The sequence below is a fragment of the Brienomyrus brachyistius genome, chromosome 3 (assembly GCF_023856365.1).
Source record: "Brienomyrus brachyistius isolate T26 chromosome 3, BBRACH_0.4, whole genome shotgun sequence".
In the NCBI taxonomy this organism is placed as follows: Eukaryota; Metazoa; Chordata; class Actinopteri; order Osteoglossiformes; family Mormyridae; genus Brienomyrus; species Brienomyrus brachyistius.
Genome location: NC_064535.1, coordinates 19,186,676 through 19,208,672, shown reverse-complemented (window position 1 = coordinate 19,208,672; position 21,997 = coordinate 19,186,676). Strand labels below are relative to the sequence as shown.

At 44.8% G+C, this 21,997-nt stretch overlaps 1 protein-coding gene across 11 annotated transcripts in view; it reads left to right on the top strand.

The window, feature by feature from the left end:
- The first annotated feature begins 368 nt into the window (after nucleotides 1-368).
- Nucleotides 369-21,997, top strand: part of LOC125738745 (LIM domain-binding protein 3-like) — a 42,544-nt gene continuing 20,915 nt past the window's right edge. For 2 of the 11 annotated variants that reach the window (XM_049008011.1, XM_049008006.1), the window contains exons 1-6: nucleotides 369-792; nucleotides 11,110-11,261; nucleotides 16,229-16,289; nucleotides 17,214-17,479; nucleotides 21,398-21,564; nucleotides 21,734-21,770. In XM_049008011.1, coding sequence (XP_048863968.1) covers nucleotides 697-792; nucleotides 11,110-11,261; nucleotides 16,229-16,289; nucleotides 17,214-17,479; nucleotides 21,398-21,564; nucleotides 21,734-21,770 — 779 coding nt within the window. In that variant the 5' untranslated portion in view covers nucleotides 369-696. Of the gene's footprint in view, nucleotides 793-11,109; nucleotides 11,262-16,228; nucleotides 16,290-17,213; nucleotides 17,480-18,445; nucleotides 18,466-19,181; nucleotides 19,386-20,020; nucleotides 20,054-21,397; nucleotides 21,565-21,733; nucleotides 21,771-21,997 lie in introns of all 11 variants that reach the window. The other 9 variants (XM_049008017.1, XM_049008014.1, XM_049008008.1 and 6 more) reach the window with 8 other exon arrangements.

The window sequence follows — 21,997 nt, the reverse complement described above, 5'->3', positions numbered from 1 at the left end:
CATTTTATTTTTTTCATCTTTGGATTTCTGAGATTTTATTTTCCCCTTTGCTCAGGTACCTGCATCTGATGATGTCTTATGTTGTTTGAGAATCCTGTTCTGGAATGCCACCCACAAATGCAGCCACCAGCACATGCAGCAGCATGGTGGCTAATTAGCTCTAATCAAGCTCATTCTGAGGACCCCCCACATGAGGTGCTGGAAAGTGGTGGGCGGAGCCTGGGGTAGACTAGAAAAATCTGTTGGCCTAGAAGGAGGCTATATTAGCTATTTGAATCATGGAGGCTTGGCATTCTGGGTGTCTTCTTACACACCATATAAGGCCCCACAAGTGGTGGGGTGCTATCACTTTCTGTTGAGGGGTGCTATTCTTAGATGGTCGATCCAGCCCATCTGAGCAGACAAGACCTCTCGTCCTTTTGCTTTCTGGACACCTCTGTCATTCATTATATGCCTTTATGAAAAGGTGGGCACAATTAGCACCTTGAACCTCATTTTTTGAAGCCCTTGCTTGATGAAGCATTTTTGTTTTTGAAGGATTCAGTGGTGTATTTTTGCGCTCAATTTAAGTTTTTTTTTTGCCTTTTTTGGGTTTCTTGTTTTATCTGCTGCTGCCTGGCGGCTCACTTTGCCTAATTCCCAACGATCAAAAGTAAAAGACAGAAGTGAGTAAGAAGTGAGAAGAACTTTTGGAAGATGAGCACTTACACCGTAAATCTCAGTGGACCAGCACCATGGGGCTTCCGCCTGCAGGGGGGAAAGGACTTCAACATGCCCCTGACTATCTCCAGGGTAAGGCTTCCCTGCTGGGGTGAGCAGCTAGCCCAGTGAACTGCATTCTGCGTCACCTAACATCGAAATACCTGCTTTTCGTCACCCTCGCGTTAAGCAAATTTGAAATGTGTTTTGTGAAATTGCCAGTGACATCCATTAATCCCAAATATATTGTTAAACTGAATAGATTGTGTTAAACTGCATGGATTACATTTATGTATATTGCCTTATCTGCTCCAACCTGAAGCTTAAAGCATTGGGTAGCTACAGGAGAGGCTACACAGATTTGCTTATATCTTTGCTGGAAAAAAAATGGTCAGATTATGGCCATAGAGTTATGCTATGAAGACTATCGTGGATATTTCAGTAGCATACAATAGGGAGGAAAACAACTAGAGCAGCTTTCATTTTGGTTTGGCAGTACATAACATTACTGTCCTGACAAAGCTGGTATTCAGCTGTGCCGGGCTGTTCTCCTTAATTTATACAACAAACAATCGATATAAAACACTAGCTTCTCCTGAGAGGTGGGGTAGAACTGGTAAGTTTGCATGGCAATGGAAGTAAATAGGGTTTAGCACCCATATATCATTCCTATTAAGAGGGGTTTCCTTCCTTGTCAGTGCGGTTTTATCTGGAGGAGCATTTATAGATGTTCCTGGCTGGAGTGTTGTTCTGAGAGAGCAGAAGAGCTCAGCAAGCTGCAGGGGTTGCAGCATGCCAGAGGACAGGTGCCCGCTCAGGCCTGGCTGCACTGAAGAAAGGCTTTCCTCCTAAACTGCTGGTGGCAGGGTGTGAACAGTAGCTGATTAAGATTTAAGATGAGCAAGACAATGCATGTTCAAGGCCATCTTGGAATGCCTTGTGCCCAGGGGTCTGCTGAGAGCAGTATCTGCTAGGTCTGTCCCATGCCAGGTCTGCAGAGCAGAGAATACAGGTGCTAGCCCCCTCCCCCCCCCACCACCATCACAGACAGCCCAGTCAATCATTGCTCTGGCAGGTGCTGTTGTGGGACACCATACAAACCAGCAGCCTCTAAAAATAATGAGACAAATGGTCATTGTATTGAGGTAGTCTGTTAGGGAAGTGTTTTTCAGCAAGGTGTCAAAGGTGATATAGATAATGCTAGCTTAGCCAATGGCATTGGTGGGGCATGGTTGGGGGGGGGGGGGGGGGGCTTGCTTCTGCATCCCTCTTGTTAAAGTGCTGTGATTTAAGATATCCATTTGTGAACATTAAAAGGCTGTCTTTAAATCATTCAGAGATGCGATCTCAGAGATCATCCATCCATCACCCAGATCATTCCTACTTGCAGGGTTGTAGGGTTCCAGAGCTTGTCCAGGTAGCTTAAGAATGGTACCTTGGATGAATAGAAAACAGATTTACCACCTTCAGATTAGGCTTACTACCAGTTGAATTCTATGAGTTATGTAATCAGATGGTGTTGATGCTTTACTTTTTTTGGACAATTCTGCATTTGCATCAGAGAACACATGCCTGCAAAATCAAATTGGACTTGGCGGAATGTTTCAATGAGGTGTCTTCATTTGGTGGTAATGAATAATGCTGGCTTTGGCTGCCTCTTCTATATCATCTGTCTCAGTGTTGAAGAAGAATGGATGATGCTTCCTATTAAGCCTCTGGGGTCGAGTGCGTCGTTGACGGTGCAGCGTACTTTTCGCGTCTATTTCAGTTTATATCTTGCTGAAATCTTAATGTAGAATCATGGAAGAAAACGCTGGCTAAATCCGTAATCTGTCTTCTTTGAAAAATGTCCTTTGTTGGATGTAGCAAAAAAGTAAACCATGTCACCTTACTTTGTTTTACCTGCATCAGGGGCGTGTAGTACCGCCCTCACCTGAAGATCGCTATACGCACTATAAATAGCTGCATTACCGTGTATTCTAATCACATTCGCATGGTGATTAGATGAACAACACAGCAGTGAAACGCGATACAGATACATCCCCACCAGCACCATAAAAGGGGGGGAGGGGGGGTGTGTCCAGGTGTGAATGGCTCATGCATACAGATGAGAACTCCTACATATTCAATGGCAGGAGACCAGAAATAGTGACATGAATTAGCTTTTTCTTATTTATTTATCCAACCATTTAGTCATCTTCACGTAGCCAAGACTTTGGTGATCAAATATCTGGGATCAAAACAAACTGGCACCATTGCTTACTATATACTTTTATAATGTTTCTGCAAGTGTTCCAAACTGAATTTTGCAATGTCAATACTTTGATGTCAAATTACAACCTTCACATAAATCTGACATATTTACAAAGTACACTAAGATTACGATAAGTTTAATGCCAAAACAAATATATAAGAAATAATTTATTTGCCATGAATTAAGTTTATGATATGAGAAGAAGAAATGTTTGACCATTCCCCAGTCAGTGAAAGTGTGTTTCCTACCCCTAGACCCCAGAGGGTTAAACCCCAATGTTTGACTACTCACCTATATATATGAGCTTGGGTTTTACCTCATTGTAGAACCAGGAAAACTACCATTATGGGGTGGGTCTCTAGCTCCTTCGGAAAGAGTTCACCCACCTTATAAATCTGCATAAACAGTACCTTCCCATTGGCTGCACAGAACAGGGCTGACACAGTGCTATCACTGGGCATGCTGGAGTGTAATCTGGGTATCATTTCCCTTCCATCACCTTACACAGGTCCTGTGTTCAATGTGTATGTTGACTTCTTTGCTGAAGATTAATGTTAAGCATCATAAAAAGTTATGTGTTATCCACCTCAACTGAGAACGTCAAGAACTTCTTTCTACAGAAATCCCTTTGTCTAGTTTGTCGTAGTTTATTGCGATGACCTGCAGATATTCGGATTTCCCCTCGGGGGAAGGGGAGTGACCTTTTCATGTCTCATCTTTCAAATAAAGAATTTTATTCATCCATCCATTTTCCAAACCACTTATCCTACTGGGTCGTGGGGGGTCCGGAGCCTATCCCGGAAGCAATGGGCACGAGGAAGGGAACAACCCAGGATGGGGGGGCCAGCCCATCGCAGGGCACACTCACACACCATTCACCCACACATGCATTCCTACGGGCAATTTATCAACTCCAATTACCCTCAGCATGTTTTTGGACTGTGGGGGGAAACCCCACGACAACATGGGACTGTGGGGGGAAACCGGAGTACCTGGAGGAAACCCCATGACTACATGGGGAGAACATGCAAACTGTTTTTGGACTGTGGGGAGAAACCGGAGTACCCGGAGGAAACTCCAAGACAACATAGGGAGAACATGCAAACTCCCCACACATGTGACCCAGGCGGAGACTCGAACCCGGGTCCCAGAGGTGGGAGGCAACAGTGCTAACCACTGCACCACCATGCCGCCCCCTAAAGGATCTTAATGGTATTTCAAATGCATCTGTTTCAAATTTCAGCTTCACAGATATCAAGTGTTATGGTCATGTACGATGTCTTAATCTTCGGAGCACCGGTGATGTTTATGATGTGTTTTTGGTGGCCTACCAGACCCCTGGTATTAAATGAGTACCTTTCTTTGGGTGGTTTGACTATTTGAGACCATAGCATGTCATGTAGCTGGATAATTATTCCAATCTTTAGTTTAATGTAATCTTTACTCCTACTCCAACATGGCATATATTATACCAAACCTCTTATTTTAGGCACCCCGTCATTTTTGTGTGCTGCCCATGTGACCTTTGATCTAACTGTGATGGAACAATCTATGTTCACCTGGATGACATTTACAGTCCTATCTGCCTAACACCATCCTCGCTTCAACTGTCTTTTGCATGGTAAGATCTCAGTGCTCCCCACAGGAACCTCTTTCATGGTTCCCTTGTTAGGTGTGCTGCTGGTCCCCCTCTGCAGTATGTTCATGGTCTGACAGTCAGGGGTTCCTATGCCGTTGACTTCGGGTGATGGAGTGAGATGGTTTGGAAGAGACCAGGAATTTAAATCTTCTGGAAAACGTGGGGATGCCTTGTTGCTACTGTGGAAGTTGTCAAGGGCTTGGCAAAGAAATCACCAGCTATTTATAGACCTGCCAGTCTACCACCTCGCCAGCACAGCTTTGGCCATCCATCAGCTGCCCTCACATTATTCTGTTTAGGTTGCCTGCATGTCAGGAAATGCCCTCAGAGACCAGGTTCTGGTGTCGCTCAGATGCTTTTGGCATTGCTGCTATGTTTGAAAAGCCTGTGTTGTGCCAAACACCTGTCTGTGTGCGTCAGTAGCATCTCATAATAAACGCAGCACTTAATATTCCTGGACTGAGCAGTGTTGCAGTGCAGGTGCTTTCAGGGAGCAATTAATTTATTGGTTTGTTTTAAAAGACAGTTTGTTGCATTAATTATTTATCTGCTTTTCAAAAAGCATCACGGGGAACATCTCCAGTTATAATTATTGAAGAATGTTCTGTTATCCAACAGCAGAGCTATAGAGATCACACACAAAGTTTGATGGGCCATCTACTGGCCTGGGACCATTCCCAAGATCCTATGTAGACTGCAGAGCCCCACCGCAGTTCCTGCAGGCTGCAGCTGCCTCCAAACCTCTAGCAGTTCCCTTGGCATGCTATAAACAGTCTTTGGTGCGATAGCATGTGCTGGTAATGCTACCATCGTTCTGGTATTATGGTCATGGTGTTGGGTGGTGCTGACGGAAGGAGCTGATTTTAGCAACAGGATGAAGGTCAGGAGCAGGCCAAAGGGTGTCCTAGCTAGGTGGGTCCCTGTGGGCTCTAGGATCCAGAAGATCTCTGTGTGTATGAAGCTTGTGGCACATCTAGGCTTTCCCAGGGGATGTCGCCTGTTGGCCAACTTGGGTCATTCAGTTTCACTCATGCAGACTCAGGTTTTTCATTTTCAGGTTATCAGTCAGGTTTAAACGGTAAATCACAGACTGTTCACACTTGATCCCATTGCCCATGCATTATCTCCCTGTGTTGCACATTGAATGTAAAAAGATCGTTAAGATATGAAACTTCCTGTGAATAATTAAACATATTTTTTGCTATAATAATGTCAGTGTACTCAATCAGTAAACTGTACCAGTATTCTGCCTCATTCACATATACTATGTCAGGGTAGTTGTTCTGCTTCATCTAAGTTAAACTGTGTTATTGTGTAATTCAGTCAAATATTGTTTTACGATGCTTGTCCTTGTTTTATTTTTCCAATAGTAAACCACATTATGGTACTCATTCAGTTAGTGAGCATTAGAGTTTTTCTGCTGAGAGGGCATGTGTGATGTATGTACAGCAGTTTACATCAGAGCCAGGTCTTAAACAAGTGCTAAATGGAGTGTGGATGGGTGTCCCTCATACTGAGCCTCCAGCTATTTTTACAGCTGGAATGTGAGATGGACGTACGGCTAGTCTTGGGTACTTGGATTTTCAGGATGGGGGAGGGTGGCGTTTATTTTGACATCATGACACCAAAAAAACTTGGCACTGGTCAGCCTGGGGGCTGTCCAACGTCGTGGTGAGCTGCTGAGGATTTTATGGGAATACAGACTGGCTCTCTCCTTTCCCACTTTACAATTTTGGGAATGTGGCTTCCGGACAATTCTAATCATGAACCGTTAATTGAGTGTAACAACTGAAATTTGCAGAGTAATAGACTTGATGTTTAAATATTAAACGTTTCATTGATCAGTGAGAGAGAATGCTATGTCCCTCTTTTTTCTCTGATTAATTTCTTTCGATCTCCCCCAGCCCTCTCACCTCCCCTCATGTCCCACTTTCTGCATGTAGCTTATAGCAGAGGCCATGAACAGGGTCTTTGTTATCTGAAGTGAGCTGAGCTAGCGTGTTATCCAGCAGCTCTGAGAGGCTGTCGATGGCAAGCGAACAGACCTGAACTTCCCATCTATTTTTCCCATGTTGGTATTTTGACAAAAATGTCTAGACTGATCATTTTCAAAGACAATAAATGGCCTACTTAATATAATATTTGGAAGACCAAATATGAAATTATCAAAACATGGCAAAACAAGTGGAGTTTGTCTTTAAAACTGCAAACATTTGCTTTAACCTGTGCATTTTCAGTTAATTCTTGTAACAGTTACAGTCTTGGGTTGTGCTGGGTGTGTGACAGCCTCGTGTGCCATGTTCAATGTGCCATGCTCAGTGTGCCATGCTCAGTGTGCCATGCTCAGTGTGTCATGCTCAGTGTGCCATGCTCAGTGTGCCATGTTCAGTCTTCCGTGCTCAATGTGCCATGTTCAGTGTGCCATGCTCAGTGTACCATGTTCAGTGTGCCATGTTCAGTGTGCCATGCTCAGTGTGTCATGTTCAGTGTGCCATGCTCAGTGTGTCATGATCAATGTGCCATGCTTAGTGTGCCATGTTCAGTGTGCCATGCTCAGTGTGCCATGCTCAGTGTGCCATGCTCAGTGTGTCATGTTCAGTGTGCCATGCTCAGTGTACCATGCTCAGTGTGCCATGCTCAGTGTACCATGCTCAGTGTGCCATGCTCAGTGTGCCATGCTCAGTGGCGCACACAGCCTTCTCCTGGGTTAGGTGACAGGGTGTATTTGCTGAGAGAGGTTATGACCTCTGTAACCAGAACCTTCTTGGACATGCCAGAGAAGGGTCATAGAGCCACCAGGCCATTACTACTGACATGGGGGGATTATGGGGGGATTACCATAAACGCACTGGCAGGTGGGGCTTCCCACTTATTGGATCACCCAGCTATCACTCCCAGAGTAGGTGCACTTAAATACCCCCGTTTTCATTTACGTGATATCAAGCAAATATGTATCACCCAATTGGGTAGAAGAATATGCAGCTGGTATTTGGAAAATTATCAGTAATGAACATTGATGCATAAATAAATTTTGGGTTTGGGTTCTTTGTGCAGTCAAATCAGGTCTAAAGTCATCTGGGCAGTGAGTGGCTTGGCCCAAAATGGCATACTGACATCCAGGAGGCAGAAGCACTGAAACGAAAAGACTATAGTAATTATGTCCAAAAGGCTCCAGTGGGGTGGAACAGAACCTGCACTCAGCAGCCCATCCACTTAATGTGTTGACCCATATATAAGACGGGTTTCTTTTTCCCTCAAAATATGAAAAAGTGGTGGCGTCTTATATTTGGGGTCTAAACAAAAAAGGGAATAGATGGTGCCAAGTACGATATTGTGTAACAAGTGTTTAGATTTACTGTAATATAGATTTTCTGTAAGGTTTTTCGCGTGAATGTAACAGTCAAAAACAAGAGTGTCACATCAGACGCGTGAGAGTTGGGACCCCAGGCAATGCATGTGTTTAGCATGTATGCTGTGTGTTGTGTTAATTGACAGCAATGGCTGTGCCACTGCTAGTATTCAACCAATAGTGGTTCTTAATAAAGATAGTAACATTAATTTAAAAGACCTGTCATATCATTTATTAATATGACTCAACTGTTTCTTCTACCTTCATGTGGGTCTGTTGCATGGAAAACATTCTATGCCTGTGGAGTTCTATCCACCTCCCCCCCAAATAATATATTTGTTTTTTGGAATGTTTGTTGTTTAATACACTCATTGTAATCTGATTGCCTGTGGTTGCTGGTTCACTGCTGGTGAAATAGAATTATTTTTCTTTACAAAGGCAATTCCAAAAACATTTTTTATAAAAACAATTGCCAAAAAGTGGGGGGTCTTCTTATAATCAGGGTTGTCTTATATTTTTATATTTGGATCAATATGGTAATTCTGAGCAGACTCACCCCTGGCCCACTCATCTCTGTTCTTATTGCCCCCAGCCTGCTCATTGCCCCCCGCCCGCTTGTCATCCCTGGTCCGCTGACTGCACCCTGCCTGCTGGTCACCCCCAACCCACTTGTCTTTGCATTTATTGCCCCCGGCCCCCTTGTCGACTCTGGCCAACACCCTGCTCCAAGTGCACTCATTGCACCTGGCCCGCCTGTCGCCTGTAGCCCTCTCCTTGCTCCCGGCCCGTTGGTCCTCTCCACCCACACCACCCATCACACCCAGGTTGCCCCCAGCCTGCATGTCTGCTCCATATGCTTTCATTTTAGCGATATTGTACTGCATACTCATTCTTGCCCCTGACGGCCTCCTGTCCACATTCCGCCTTTTTTCCGTCTGCATGGGTGTCAGTGTAGCTTATTGCATTGTAGCTTATTATATTGCTGGTCCTGGGACTCATTCACAAATGCTCTTTTCATTAAGCTGAAGAATATCTGGTGGTGATCAGTAGCTCATGTAGCTCATTTGACCTGCCCCCTGCCAGGCCCCATGGATAGACCCCTGGCCATCAGGCTCTCGATGAGCTCCCTCCCAGGCCTGGCTCCAGGGCAGGGTCCTAGTATCCCTGTTCTTAGCGAGGTTTCTGAATCTTTAGTTTTAATCAGCATGAGGGTCAATGGAATCACTCTTAATATGGCCCCTCATCTAGGGCCAATTTGCCTTAGGAGACCCTGCCGGGGGCAATTGTCCCCAACAACAGTGCTCCTAGGATCACTGGGACACACACACCCTCCGCCAGGTGGGGATTCATGGAGAAGCAGTAAAGAATTCAATTTATTAAATTAATTTTATTCTTTATGGGAAATGATGTGGTTAACTAAGAAGGTTATTCATTTTTCCACATATTTTTTTTTCATGGGCAAGTAAATATGCTACTAGGAAACATTACCCATGATCTGCACTAGGAGGGGAACATTCATTCATTAAAAAAAGTATCGGGTGAAGAAAATGGTACCACAGATGTTGAACCCCCCCCACCTGGAAGGTTTAAGAGATAAGAGGAGTGATGTAAACAATGGGGTCTGATGTAACTGCTCAAGTAGACCAGAGATAAGCATAGAGAGCAGACACCTTTGTAGTAGAAATGAGTGAAATCAGCGAGCAGATTAAAGTATAATGTTTCGCTGAAACAAGTCATGGGTTTTATGTAACCAGCTGGACAATCAGGACTCCCTTCTCATGATTTTCTTTCATGGTTTTTATGATGTCATGTGTTGGATTTATGTAGTTTTTTTTATATATAAATAGCATTTATATATTTTATTATATATGTGTTGGTTGTGTTGACTGCAGCCTGCAAACCAAATTGCTCCTTGGGGGACAATAAAGCCAATGCAGTCCAGTCCAGTCCAGTCCAGTCCAGTCCAGTCCATGGTGTTTTGTTGCTTGTCATTCTAGTAGGGGTGCAGTAAGGAAACTCTGTAAATGAAAAGATGTACATAACTGTCAATGACCACAAGTGTCATTTCCACTTTTTAGGTGCAATGTTAACCTTTAAACTTAGATTTTCCTTTTACTGGTGAGGAATGGAAAATACTCACATCCAATTTTCAGAGTGGGGCCTTGCTTAGATTTGTCCTCCTGATCTGAAAAGGCCTGGGAAAATGAATGACTCTAGTTCCATGAGTGGTTTAACTTGAATTTCTTCCACACAAGAATATATTAATAAGTTTAGCATATAATTAGGTTTAAACTGTTTAGGGATTTCTTGAGTGAAAATGTGGGAAAATGGTTTTTCAGGGTGTGGTTCGACTAATGAGAGCAGGTGAGAGCATAGAGGGGAGCACCAAGTGTCAGGAAGCAGCACCATTTATTTATACTTTTAACCGAGCCACCCCCCCCACCCCCACAAAGAATTGAGGGCTATTATCTACTAACGTTTGAATGAGCAGGCCTTTAAAAGTATTGCTGAAGCTGGGGAGGAAGCTGACAGTTGGATTTTTCAGACGGAGCTCTGAGTGCAGGCCTCAGGCCACCAGCAGCCTTACTCAGCATCCCAGTGAAGAGCTCAGAAATATGAAGCCTTGTGCTGTTAATTTAGCGATCATCTCCTTCTGAGTCTGTGGAACCAACAGATTTATCTTGGTATCTTTAAATGTAATACATCCCACAGCTGTGTGAGATTAGCACAGGAAGCCATGCCTCACTGCTGTATGGGCTCTGGCTCTGTGCTTCTGCTGCCAGAACGCCAGGTGATGCCCGCTGATTGCCCCCTTATTGCCTCTCTGGGTGAAATAAACAAAGTGCAGCTAATGAACCACTCTGTGCCCCATGGCCTCCCAGCTGGCTCTGTATTGCTCCACAGTGGGGCTCCTAGGATGTTTGGGTAAATACTGGAATGTGCCAAGCTGAACATGCTGGAAGTGCAGAATGATTTCGGAACACAAAGTCACACAAACATGGATAACACACATCAGGTCACTTCGTCTTATGGATCCTGACTGCAAAACAAAAGATGACTAATCAGTTGCATTCCGTAATGGCAGTGATACATGTACAATTTTACGGTGATGACAAAGAATGGCAAGGTTCACAATGTCATTGCAGTACTGTTGTGTTCCATCCACAGATCACACCGGGGAGCAAAGCTTCCCAGGGCAGCCTGACCCAGGGCGATGTCATTGTGGCCATCGATGGAGTCAGCACTGAAGGCATGACGCACCTGGAGGCTCAAAACAAGATCAAGTGTGCCGGTTACAATCTCGCCCTTACTATGCAAAGGTGCCCCCTCCCTGAACAGCCCTACAGAGTGCACACCTGTGCTGCTCTTCAGAACGTGTGCTGCCACACACACCTGTGTACTGTACACCTGTACCTAATACAACAGGAAATGTTACTGAACATGTTTATGGCAATATGATTACTACAGCATAATTAACTAAGCAAGGAAAAGACAAAATTGAGCAGTATTCAAACATGAATGAGTAAGTAAAGTCAGTAAGTAAAATTTATTTACAAAGCACTTTTCACAGACACAAGTCACAAAGTGCTGTATAAAAATGCAACAATAAAAATAAGCAAACCAAGTGCAATATGAAAAAAACATGAGTAATAGAAACATGAGTAATAAATATATGGGAATAAAGTCCAAGCAGCGTTAATTCAAAGGCCTTCTTAAACAAGAAAGTCTTAAGATGTATGTTAAGAGTCAACTGACTCAGCAGAGCAGAAAGCTAGTAGAAGAGCATTCCAGAGTCTAGGTGCAGCTGACTGAAAAGCACAATCCCCACATGTCTTAAGTCATGTGCGGAGGACACCTAGAAGGTCTTGTTGACTAGACCTAAGAAGCCGGCTGGCTGTGTGGCGTTGGAGTAGACTAGCAATATACTTACTGTAGGAGCTTGACCCTGCAGTGCTCTATAAGTGAGTACCAGGACTTTAAAATGAACTTCTTTAAAAGATTTGGCAGCCAATGCAGAGAAAACAAAACTGGAGTAATATGTGCTCCTTGGTCAGACTGGGTTAGAAGCCTAGCAGCAGCGTTTTGAACTAACTGTAGGGGATTTGTTCAGACCTGAATCCAGAACATTACAATAATATAGATGCGAAGAAATAAAAGCATGGACTAGCATCTCCAATTATGATTTTGAAAGCACTGACCTCAGGTTAGAAATATTTAATGATAAAAAGAAGAGTGGCTGACAGACTTTATATGTGAATCAAGGCTTAACAACTAATCCAAAACATCCCCCAAATTACGTAAGCTTGATTTTGCAACTGGAGCGACAGAGGCCATCTTGAGACTAATCTCAGGACAGAGGTTAGGGGGAGCAACAATAAGAACCTCCGTCTTACCGGAATTCACCTGCAAATGATTATTGCAGAATGAGCACAGCCTTCTACTGAGATTCTATTGAGGGACGCTTGTAATGAGGGGTTGGTTCTCCTGGTCATTCTGCAACATGTCCCCCAGTAATCCTACCCTCCTGTCCCTGTAAGCTGCACCTAATCTTTTCCCTTAAGTGACCTAAATATGGCCACTGCCATGCGTGCCTTTTTGTCAGCGTTGGGTGGTGGTATTTAGAAGGAAAAGGTCAGAGCATTGATTTTCTTGGACTTTTTTTGGTTGAGTCAATTGGTGAGGTGGCAGGGCCTTTTAAATTTGGTGTATAGACATGAAGAAGTGAGTACTGATTGCTTCAGACTTAAACTGCCATTGGTGGCTATTACATTATATCGCCATCTCAAAGTTGCGTGTGCCGTCTTCGCAGTCATGGATTGTGGCATTAGTGCTGGTCCTCTACACCATTGTGTTACTAAGGAGACCCAGTCCTTTACAAATCGGCTTACAGAGAAATAATGGGGAACAGTTTGGTGGATTTATGACTATTGACACAAAGAAGATGAGGGGATCCCAAAGGTTTGTTGGGTCCTTTCATCGGATTGTCAGGGACCAAGTATTTCTGTTTCTTGTTTTACTATGTGATACCGATAAATTTCCCATCAGTGGCGAAACAACAGTTATATGCTGAGTCAACCTCCATGCATGACACACCCCCTAATACCCACATCACCATGCCTCAGCACCACAGGTCCATTAGATCATTGGAAATCATCTGCCCTTTTACCATGAAACCACCAAAAAATACCCTTTAACGTTTCACCTGATGTAAGGGTAATATTTTTTCTACATTTACAAAGCATGACTGATCCCAGACAGTGGGTGAGGTGAGTCATCTCTGTACTGGAGAAAAAGACCCATAAAAGGGCCTCCTGATAGACATCATAGTGAAATTAAGCTAGCTGGATGAGCAGGAGGTCCCATGCCAATGCTGTCTGTGTACCATGGGCTTCTCATGACGACTTTGTGACCGATGACAGCAGAAAAGTAAAAGTACATTCAACCAGTGGTTCATGTTCCAGAACCCCTGGTTTTGACAGTTGTCAATCTGTTGTTTCCAGTTTTGTGTGCTGTTTCGCTTGGTGGAGAGGTAGACTTTTTGATGGGAGTATTACGTGTTCTTCAGAACTTTCTGAGAATATTGGGTCTTTCATCCTCTCCTTTCAGGTGACCTCTGAATTGAAGAAAGAATTCCATAGACGTGCTTTTATGCTCATTTTTTGCACTCAGTGTGATTCGCCAGTGAAAATTGTAGCCATTTTACTTTTGTGTTTTAAAATTTGCCTTGATTTTACTCACAGCAGAATTGGAGGATGGGGTGGTCTTCACAGTGTGCTTCTGTCATTATAACATTAGAACTGTGTGGTTCCACTCATGCCGGTTTTGTTAGAAACCTGCCCTTTGGTGCCTGAGCTCGGAATCTTCGCCACTGCTGTGCTGCGGTCTTAATTCGCCAAGCTTTCTTCTTCCTCACTTTGGCTGTATGCTGCCCCTAGTGAGTCTGGTCCTTGTGTCATTCTGCCTGAGACTTCCTGTGTAATATTCCTCAAGCCTCATTGCTGAATGTCTGATATTGGTGGGTCTGTAATGATGTTGGGGATCAAGCCAGACCAATAGCAGAGCCAGAAATCATAGAATGGATTAGAAAATCAGGTGGGCCAGTCCCATAGCAATTCACTTGGCTGTTAGGCTTAGAGCTCGCCTGACCATGCCCTTTGTGTCTCTTCACTGGTTGGCCAGCAGGCGTCGCTGGTCATCCTACCTTTCATCTCTCTGTCTCATAGCCCTTCAGCCCTAGTGTGTTTTCCCAGCTCCCTGGACCACTGCATAGCTGTATGGGTTGAGAGAGTGGTTCAGAGGCTGAAACCCTCTGCTTGTGGGTTTGACGCTGGCCAGAGACCTCACCTGTTTGTTTGTATTTATTGGTTTTTGTCTTTCCCCACCATTTGTTATTATATATCGCCGTTTCGTCTAAGGTTTGCCCTGCTTCTGCCTTGTTCTCATCTGGTTCTGTTTGTATTTTTGTTCCTTGTTAATTATCCTAGCATGGTAATTCTCAATGTGTGGTTAATGTTTCTAAATTTCGGTGTTTGTTAAAGTTCCCGAGTTCTGTGCTTATTAATTGTAAGTTACTTCACCTGTTGCTTGTTGCCAAGTGCCTTTTTGCTGTTTGGTTACTTGTTTTATGTTCCACACCTACCCTCTCATTAGCTCGGTTGTCTGTGTGTATTTAAGTGCCTGCTTATGCTCTGTTCTTTAGTCTATCATAGGCTATGTTATAGCATGTTTGTTTGACAACTTAATGTTGTCACTCTGCTTATTGCCAAGTCCAGGTCCCCATGTTTGCTTAGATTCTTAGTTGTGTTTATCCCATGGTTAGTTCATTCCTTTCTTTCCCTCTTTCTTTCTGACTCCTCGTGATCCTATATTTTGTGTATCCTGGCATGTTGAGTATCTTCAGAATACCCCTGTTGTATTGGAACTGCTCCGTGGGGACAGTGTGTGCTTGTGATCAGAAGGTCGCTGGTCCAAGCCTGACCTCAGCAGATTTTTGGGTCCTGGAGGAAGACCCTTAACCCCTGGGTGCCGCTGTGGGTGCCTGCCTTTTGCAGCCAGCTTGCTCTCACTCACAGAGTTGGGGGACATGTAAAGAGAATTTCCCCAAGGAGATCAATAAAGTATCTATTATTATATTATTAGTAGCTTCTTTCCTGCCTGTGCCATGCCCCGCTATAACAGTGACAAAATCACACTACAGACTGAACTGCATATTTTTACAAGTTTTTAAATGACCTCTAGCATTACTAAGGCCAAATGAACAAAGAGAAAAAAAATCTAGTTGCCTCTCGGCAGCACATCTCCTCCTATTGATCTAACCACACACACGCGTACCTGTCAGAAACAATCATGTTATCATATTTTGTTGCTTACTGTGCATGCTGAATAGGTGGGCATGCCCAGGATAACCCAGACCCACCTATGCTGCCACATTAGAGCCAGACCTGGGGAATTTGAATTTTGATTTTCACGTCATTTTCCAATTAGCAACTCCAGCTGACCTGGTTTTATATATTGACATTGGGGATTTTGGCATAATTGGTTGTGAGGCTTGAACACCATCATCCAAAGCAGGTAGTAAAATATCCACTGTTTTTACTTTTCTACCCTGTAGCCCATTAATGTCAGTTTACAGTCATTCTGGTTCATTCCAGCAGTGTAACAGAGGGTAAGAGGGACAGCTGTGGGATGTAGTACATTTAAAGATACCCGGATAAATCTGTTGGTTTGTGGCTGTGATCCTGGTGGGAGAGAACTACTGTAATAATGGTCTTAGGGTGCTTTTCCACTGCACCAGGTACTGTACTTTTGGTACTGTAAGAAAATGCCAAAAGTATGGTACTCTAAGGTGATGGTTTTCCAGTTGAATTAAAATTGGTACTGACCCTTTCATAAAGGACCAAAAGTACAGTACCTGGTACGGTGGAAAAACACCCTTTAAGTACTAGAACTTCTGGTATTGGTACTCGAACAGCAGTCAATCGAAAATGGTAAAGTACCAAAAGTATGACATCTGGTGCAGTGGAAAAGTGCCACAGCTGTCCGGGAACTTTCCTCCTTCTTTTTGTTATGATTTTGCTTTGAATGCTAATGAGCTCTGCTGTTTTTTCAGCTGAAACTGTATGTCTCCCTTCTGGGAGGACTGTGTGTTTGAGTATGTGAATTAATTGAGAGCCCACCACTTAATGAGGGGGGCAGGATGCTTCCTACAGTAAGGGCTGTTTAAAAACTCACACCAGTTGTCGTTACATACTCCTGAATAATTCAGTTTGCCTTCTGTCATCCACAGGCCAAAACGTCCCGTTCCAATGCCAATGGACACCTACATACCTATCATCCCGCATGAGAAGGTAGGTGTGACCCCGCTTTGCTCTCCGGGAATTCTTTCCACACCAAGTACGGTCATGTAAGGAAAAGTAGTAAAGTAAAGCCCAAGTGTTCTTGGTTGGTCATTTGAATACAGACAGTGTTAGCAATTTATGATCATGGGGAAGTTAGGGAGAGAATGGGGGTTCCAGTCAGCACCACTAGGGAGATAAGGAAGTAAATGAATTACAATCATCAGAAAGTCTCCATCCTGTCCAGGAGGTCAGTCTTTATATGCAAATTGACTCACAACACCTACGCACAGTACCTTGTTGGGGAGGGTCTTTTGAGGTGTGAAGGGGGGTGAAGAACTGTCCTTAATTTATATTTCAGCTGCCTTTCAATACCCGGTGTCTACACTGTATTACATTATATTATTTTTTACTGTTCAATAAACCACCGTTTTGCTGAAATGAGATCAAGTGGATTCCTTACAATCACAATGCCATAACCCATTCGGACCTCCTCAGAAGCAGTAAAACCAGAATTCCCCTTTCAGATTAAAAGGACCATAACCACATAAATCACTAAGAGTGAGTAGCTAAACCGCTTTACGGGCCAGGAGAAGAATAGTAAAGGCTTACTTGGAGTTGAGCACCCAAAATCCCCGACTACAGGAGCTCCCTATTCCCACACAGGTCACTTCTGAGATAGGAAGAGCCATAAAAGAGCAAAGGGGCTCCTTTGAACAGAGATGATTACAGAGACTATGCCCTTCATGGCTTGTGTGATTGTTTGGCTTCCCATAGTGGCTTATCAGGAGTGCCTGTCCAGCTAGAGGAAAAAGGGAAATACTACGATTTTACATCGTGATACTTGAATGGTAATAATTTTACAGCTGGTGCTCTTTCTGCTCTAATCCCCACTCCTCCAGCTCATCTGCCTTACACTTTTGTTTTCGCCCCAAGGAGCTGGAAGGCCTAATCAATGGGGCCTACAGAAAGCAGGAAGTCACCCAGACCTTTGACACAGTGGTCACCAGTGCTGGTGCCAGGTCTCCCTCAAAGAGTTCCCAAGGGTCTGGCTCATCAGGTGCAATCAGCAAGGCACCCCCTAGCCAAAAGAAGCAGTATAACACTCCCATTGGGCTATACTCAGCAGAGATACTGAGGGAGATGGCAGTGCTCCAGGGAAGCCTCAAAGGGAGCGGCTTTGCCGCTGGGATTCCCGCGGGGTATGTAGTGAGACGGGAGGGGTATGTGTGGCCTCGTCTTTAACAGAAGGATGACTCAAGGTTCAGAAATTCAAACTCGCATTCTTTGGCCTGCCAGCTGAGTCTCAGACTGACATCTTGTGTTACAGTCTGGTCCTGGTGCTTTATGATGTATACTGTAAGGTATAGCTGATAGGGGTGGGGGGGTTGGGGAGAAGGGCACCGGGTACCCTCTCTCCAGGTAATACGAAGGGCCAAGTGGCTCCTTGTTTTAGTGTCTGAGATGATGAAATGAGGCACCGCCTTAAGAGAACCTAAGGAGCAGTAAAGGAAGGAGCAGTAAAGCAAATGTCTTGCTTTTCAGTCTTGGAACACCTCTCTGTTCTCAAGTTTATCCCTTTTGGTCTCCGGTCTCCATGGATTCATTTAGCCTCTTTAAGCAAAGTCTTATACCACCGGAAGGGAGATATGGCCAAACAGAGAGGCTTGGTATGGATCTTTGGTGCTGATAACAGTCCGCTTTCTTGGTACAGTATTAGTGGGGCAAGCTTGCTGGTGCTGGTGGCCCTTTTAGAAGGTAAACATGCCCATTTTCAGGCTCTGCTGAGCTCTGCACTCACTTTCCTCCCCTCTTCTCTTCTCCAGCACACATGCCTCTCTCCCATGCCTCCCCTCCCCCTTTTCCTTCCACTTATCTGGCCATATGCACTTCCCATGCCCCCTCCTGCAGGCTTGTGGGACACAGTGGTATCAGTGCCAGTGCTTTTTGGTTGCACCCACCACATCTTGGAGCTTTCAATAAAAGAATTTGCTAAATAAATTAGTGTAGATGTTCTGATGTCCAACAGACTTCAACACAACCTTGGTCTTCCTCCCATTGCCATCTGTACAGTCCTCCTCTTCTTCGGTTACTTCCATCAGTGGGGTACTGTGTTGTTAACCCTGGCTTCTATCTCTGTCTCTCTCTGTCTCCCTCCACTGGCCCAGGTCATGAACACCACTACCAAGTTAGTACCCTCCCCGGGAGCGTGGTTGTGTTTTGGCATGTTGAGCTCTGAGCAGCATGCTGTGCCGGGAGGGCTGTTCTGGGCCATTGCCCCTTCTTACATCCATTTTCAGGCGCCTTTCCTTTGCATAAGAGAATGGCATGTTATTCCCAATGCTGGGGGTGTTCTTTGCTATTTAAGTACCTTCGTGCATGTGAACGCCAGTGAGAAAACTCCAGCATGTTTGGGATTTTTGCCATTCTCACATTGCATGCCCGTTAGTTCTGGGCTGGCAGCTCTGCGTCGTCCCCTCTCCCGTGCACCCGGCCTGGGTGACCCACTGGGGGCTCAGATGCACTCATTGGGACAGGAAGTGATGCATGTATGTGCAGCATAGAAATGCCTGGTGAGAATCCGGAAACCAGGTATCCATGGCGATGGGTAAGGCTCTGGTTCCGCATGCAGGTAGAGATTGTTTGATCACACACCTCGCTCAGGTTCAGTTTAAGGATCGCTTCATGTCACTTTTATGTCGTCATTCTAGACACTGACACATGGGTCATTTATATTGCTTTGCTCATGTCACACGGTCTGAACATCATTTGGTGTTTCTATTAGTCTCAGGTGACCTTGGTGTCCACTAACACCTGCCACTGTCTCACAAACGTGGGCCTCACAATCTCTCTGCCTCTATCCTGCCTGTTTTGCACCCCCGTGCTTCCTGCTACCACCAACAGCAATGAGTATGCTTCCAGCTTCAACCCAAGTGTGCTGAAAGACTCCACCCTGTCTACGCACAAGCCAATTGAGGTCAAGGCTCCAGGGGGCAAGGCCACCATAATACATGCTCAGTACAACACCCCCATTAGCATGTACTCCCAGGATGCCATCATGGACGCCATAGCTGGTCAGTCCCAAGCCAGGGGCAGTGACCTGTCCAGGTAAGACAGCCTACTCATGTGTCCTTGAGACATCCACCCTCACCTTCAGCCCTCAAGCTTGCATGCCTGCTGACTCTTCTAGTCAGAATGGGCTTGACATAGACTAGGTGGCGTTATCCTGGGCACCTGAAAGCCTCACACAGGCTCCTTCATTCATTGTCCTTTCTGTCTTTTTCTGCTGCATTCCTGTACTAGGGTGTGGACAGAGAGCCTGTACATCAGGAATATAGATAGTGCCGTGCAGTGACAGTCATTGTCAGTGTCGTTGCTTTTTTCTTTGTTAATGACTTCACCTGGGTGTGGGCTGTTTGAAAACCACACACTACTTCTGTTGAGCATGGTTTTGTTTGGTTATCTCTTAACCAGTAGTTACTGGTGCTTAAAGTTAGTGTATGACGTAGGGTATCAGAAATGACATTGGTTAGTCTTGAGATGATTCTTTATGTACTGGATCATTTTATACAATGTTTTCAGGAGAAGTGTATATGTTTTCCGGGGTCCCACACTGCTCATGTCTGCTTCTTCTCTTTTTACTCCTTCCACACCCTTCCATCTTACCCATGCCATGCTGCTTGCTCCATACAATGTGCTGGGGGACTGGCCATTTGTACAAATTGTGGCGACTTTTATTTCAGCAGTGACGTCCCAGTTGCCAACCCCCCCTTTGTGTAAGTAGTCTGGTCGTCGTCTGGAGTTGAGGGCAAACCTGGACAGTCAGGCTCCTCTTGTTGCCCCCCATCACTTCTGCCTGTAAACCCCCCCACCCTCGCATCTTGCTAACCTCGTTTTTGCATTTGCTTTATTCAACACCATTTGTGGTCTTGATAGTCTGCTCCTGGTGTCCTCAACATTGGCGTCCTTGGCATCATGGCATTTATGTCCAATGTGAGGCCAGATGACTGGCATGGTATTGCACCCGCCATCCCCCAATGCAGTGACATCATCACAGAGTGGAATTGTTGGACGTGACAGGTAGATTCATAGACAGTCACTCAGCCTCCATTTACTCTGATATCCACGGTGTCTCCAAGCAGCATATGACCTGTGTTGCCATGGTCACTCTTCTTCTCTACTTTCTGGATCTTATGAAATGTTCAGAGTCTCCTAGGGTTTTCTAGTGACCGACTGCTGCAGTCGTTCATTTTCCGCACCCAGTTTTCCACTGTGATCTTTGACATAACCAGGTTTTTTAACTGGAGCTGGGAATTTTGTAAAAAGTATGTAAAAAGAGATATTAGCAGGCACTGTTAGGTCCTTTTTACAGCAGGACCTTTTCACACCAGCAGTAGCATTGCAATGATTGTAGTAAATGTTACCCAATAACTACTAGACCGCTACATGGGAGTCACTTGACAGTTTTCAACGGCATTTGTGCGTCAATCAGACAATACAAAGTGTCATTTTTGCATGGTGTACCAAGAACCAAAGGTATGTACCATACCATACCAACCAAAAGAAATGTTCTGAGCCTTTGTCATCCTTCTGTTAAAGGACTGTGTCTGTGTGTGTGTGTGTGTGTGTGTGTGTGTGTTTGTGTGTGTGAAACATAAGTAATTAGAGGATAACAATATCGTGTTGGGTGTCTCACCCTCATCATTATAACACAGGAAGGACGGAGTATCTCCTCATTTGTTCTGTATTTCAGAAGTAATGTACCATGGGGACCCATATGAAATAAAAGAAAAAAAATAAAGAAAAAGAACGAGATCTTGAATTACAGAAGTTATTTTCTATCTAATGTAACTGACAACATCTAGGGATCAGATTATTGGTTTCTGCTGCACGGTGCTCTTTGTCCTTGTTACGTCAATTAATTTAATCTCGATACCAATTATTGACTCACAGGATATCACAGGACTATAGATAGGTGTGAGTGTCACTCACGGTGGGGTATGATTTTAGTCTCAGCCACTCCACTGACCCATCCCCCACCCCCACCCCACCAAACTCCCAGCCCCCTCAACGGAAGCCTCTATGCCCCTGACATGGTGCGACACTCTCTGTGGTTGCAGTATCCTCCCTGTTAGAGAGCCTCTTGTAGACAGTACCTCTCCAGTGTATCAGGCCGTGCTGCAGGCCGAGAACAAGGACACTGACGCAGTGGAGAGGAGCAGGCGCGCCACCCACCCACAGTCCAAGTGTTTCCGCATTCTCGCCCACATGACAGGAACTGAGCTCGGTAAGTCTACTCAGCATGCACTGCAATTAGCCCACTTTTTATTTATTCTAATATCATCCGCACTTACTGTGTATATGTAGCAGTAGCTAAGTGTACACAGCAGTAGATACACAGTAGCGATTTTCAAATAGCTGAGATCTCCTTCACTCCCTTTCTTTTTATTTCTCAGAACAAGACGTATATGAAAAATTACCCAGGCGATCCAGGTAGGCAGCTAGCAGTAGCTGCAGCAGCCTTGACTTGGGGGTCTCCTGTGTCAGTGGATTTACAGCACTAGTCAGCCGGGGGTGGATCCCTAGCAGCCTCCCAAAAGTCTTAGACCCCACCCCCTAGCCTCCACTTTACCTAGATTGCTATGCCCAGCTAACAAAAGAGAAGGTAATAACACTGGACGATGCCCTTGATGGTGTGTCAGGGCAACTGTTCCCCTAAA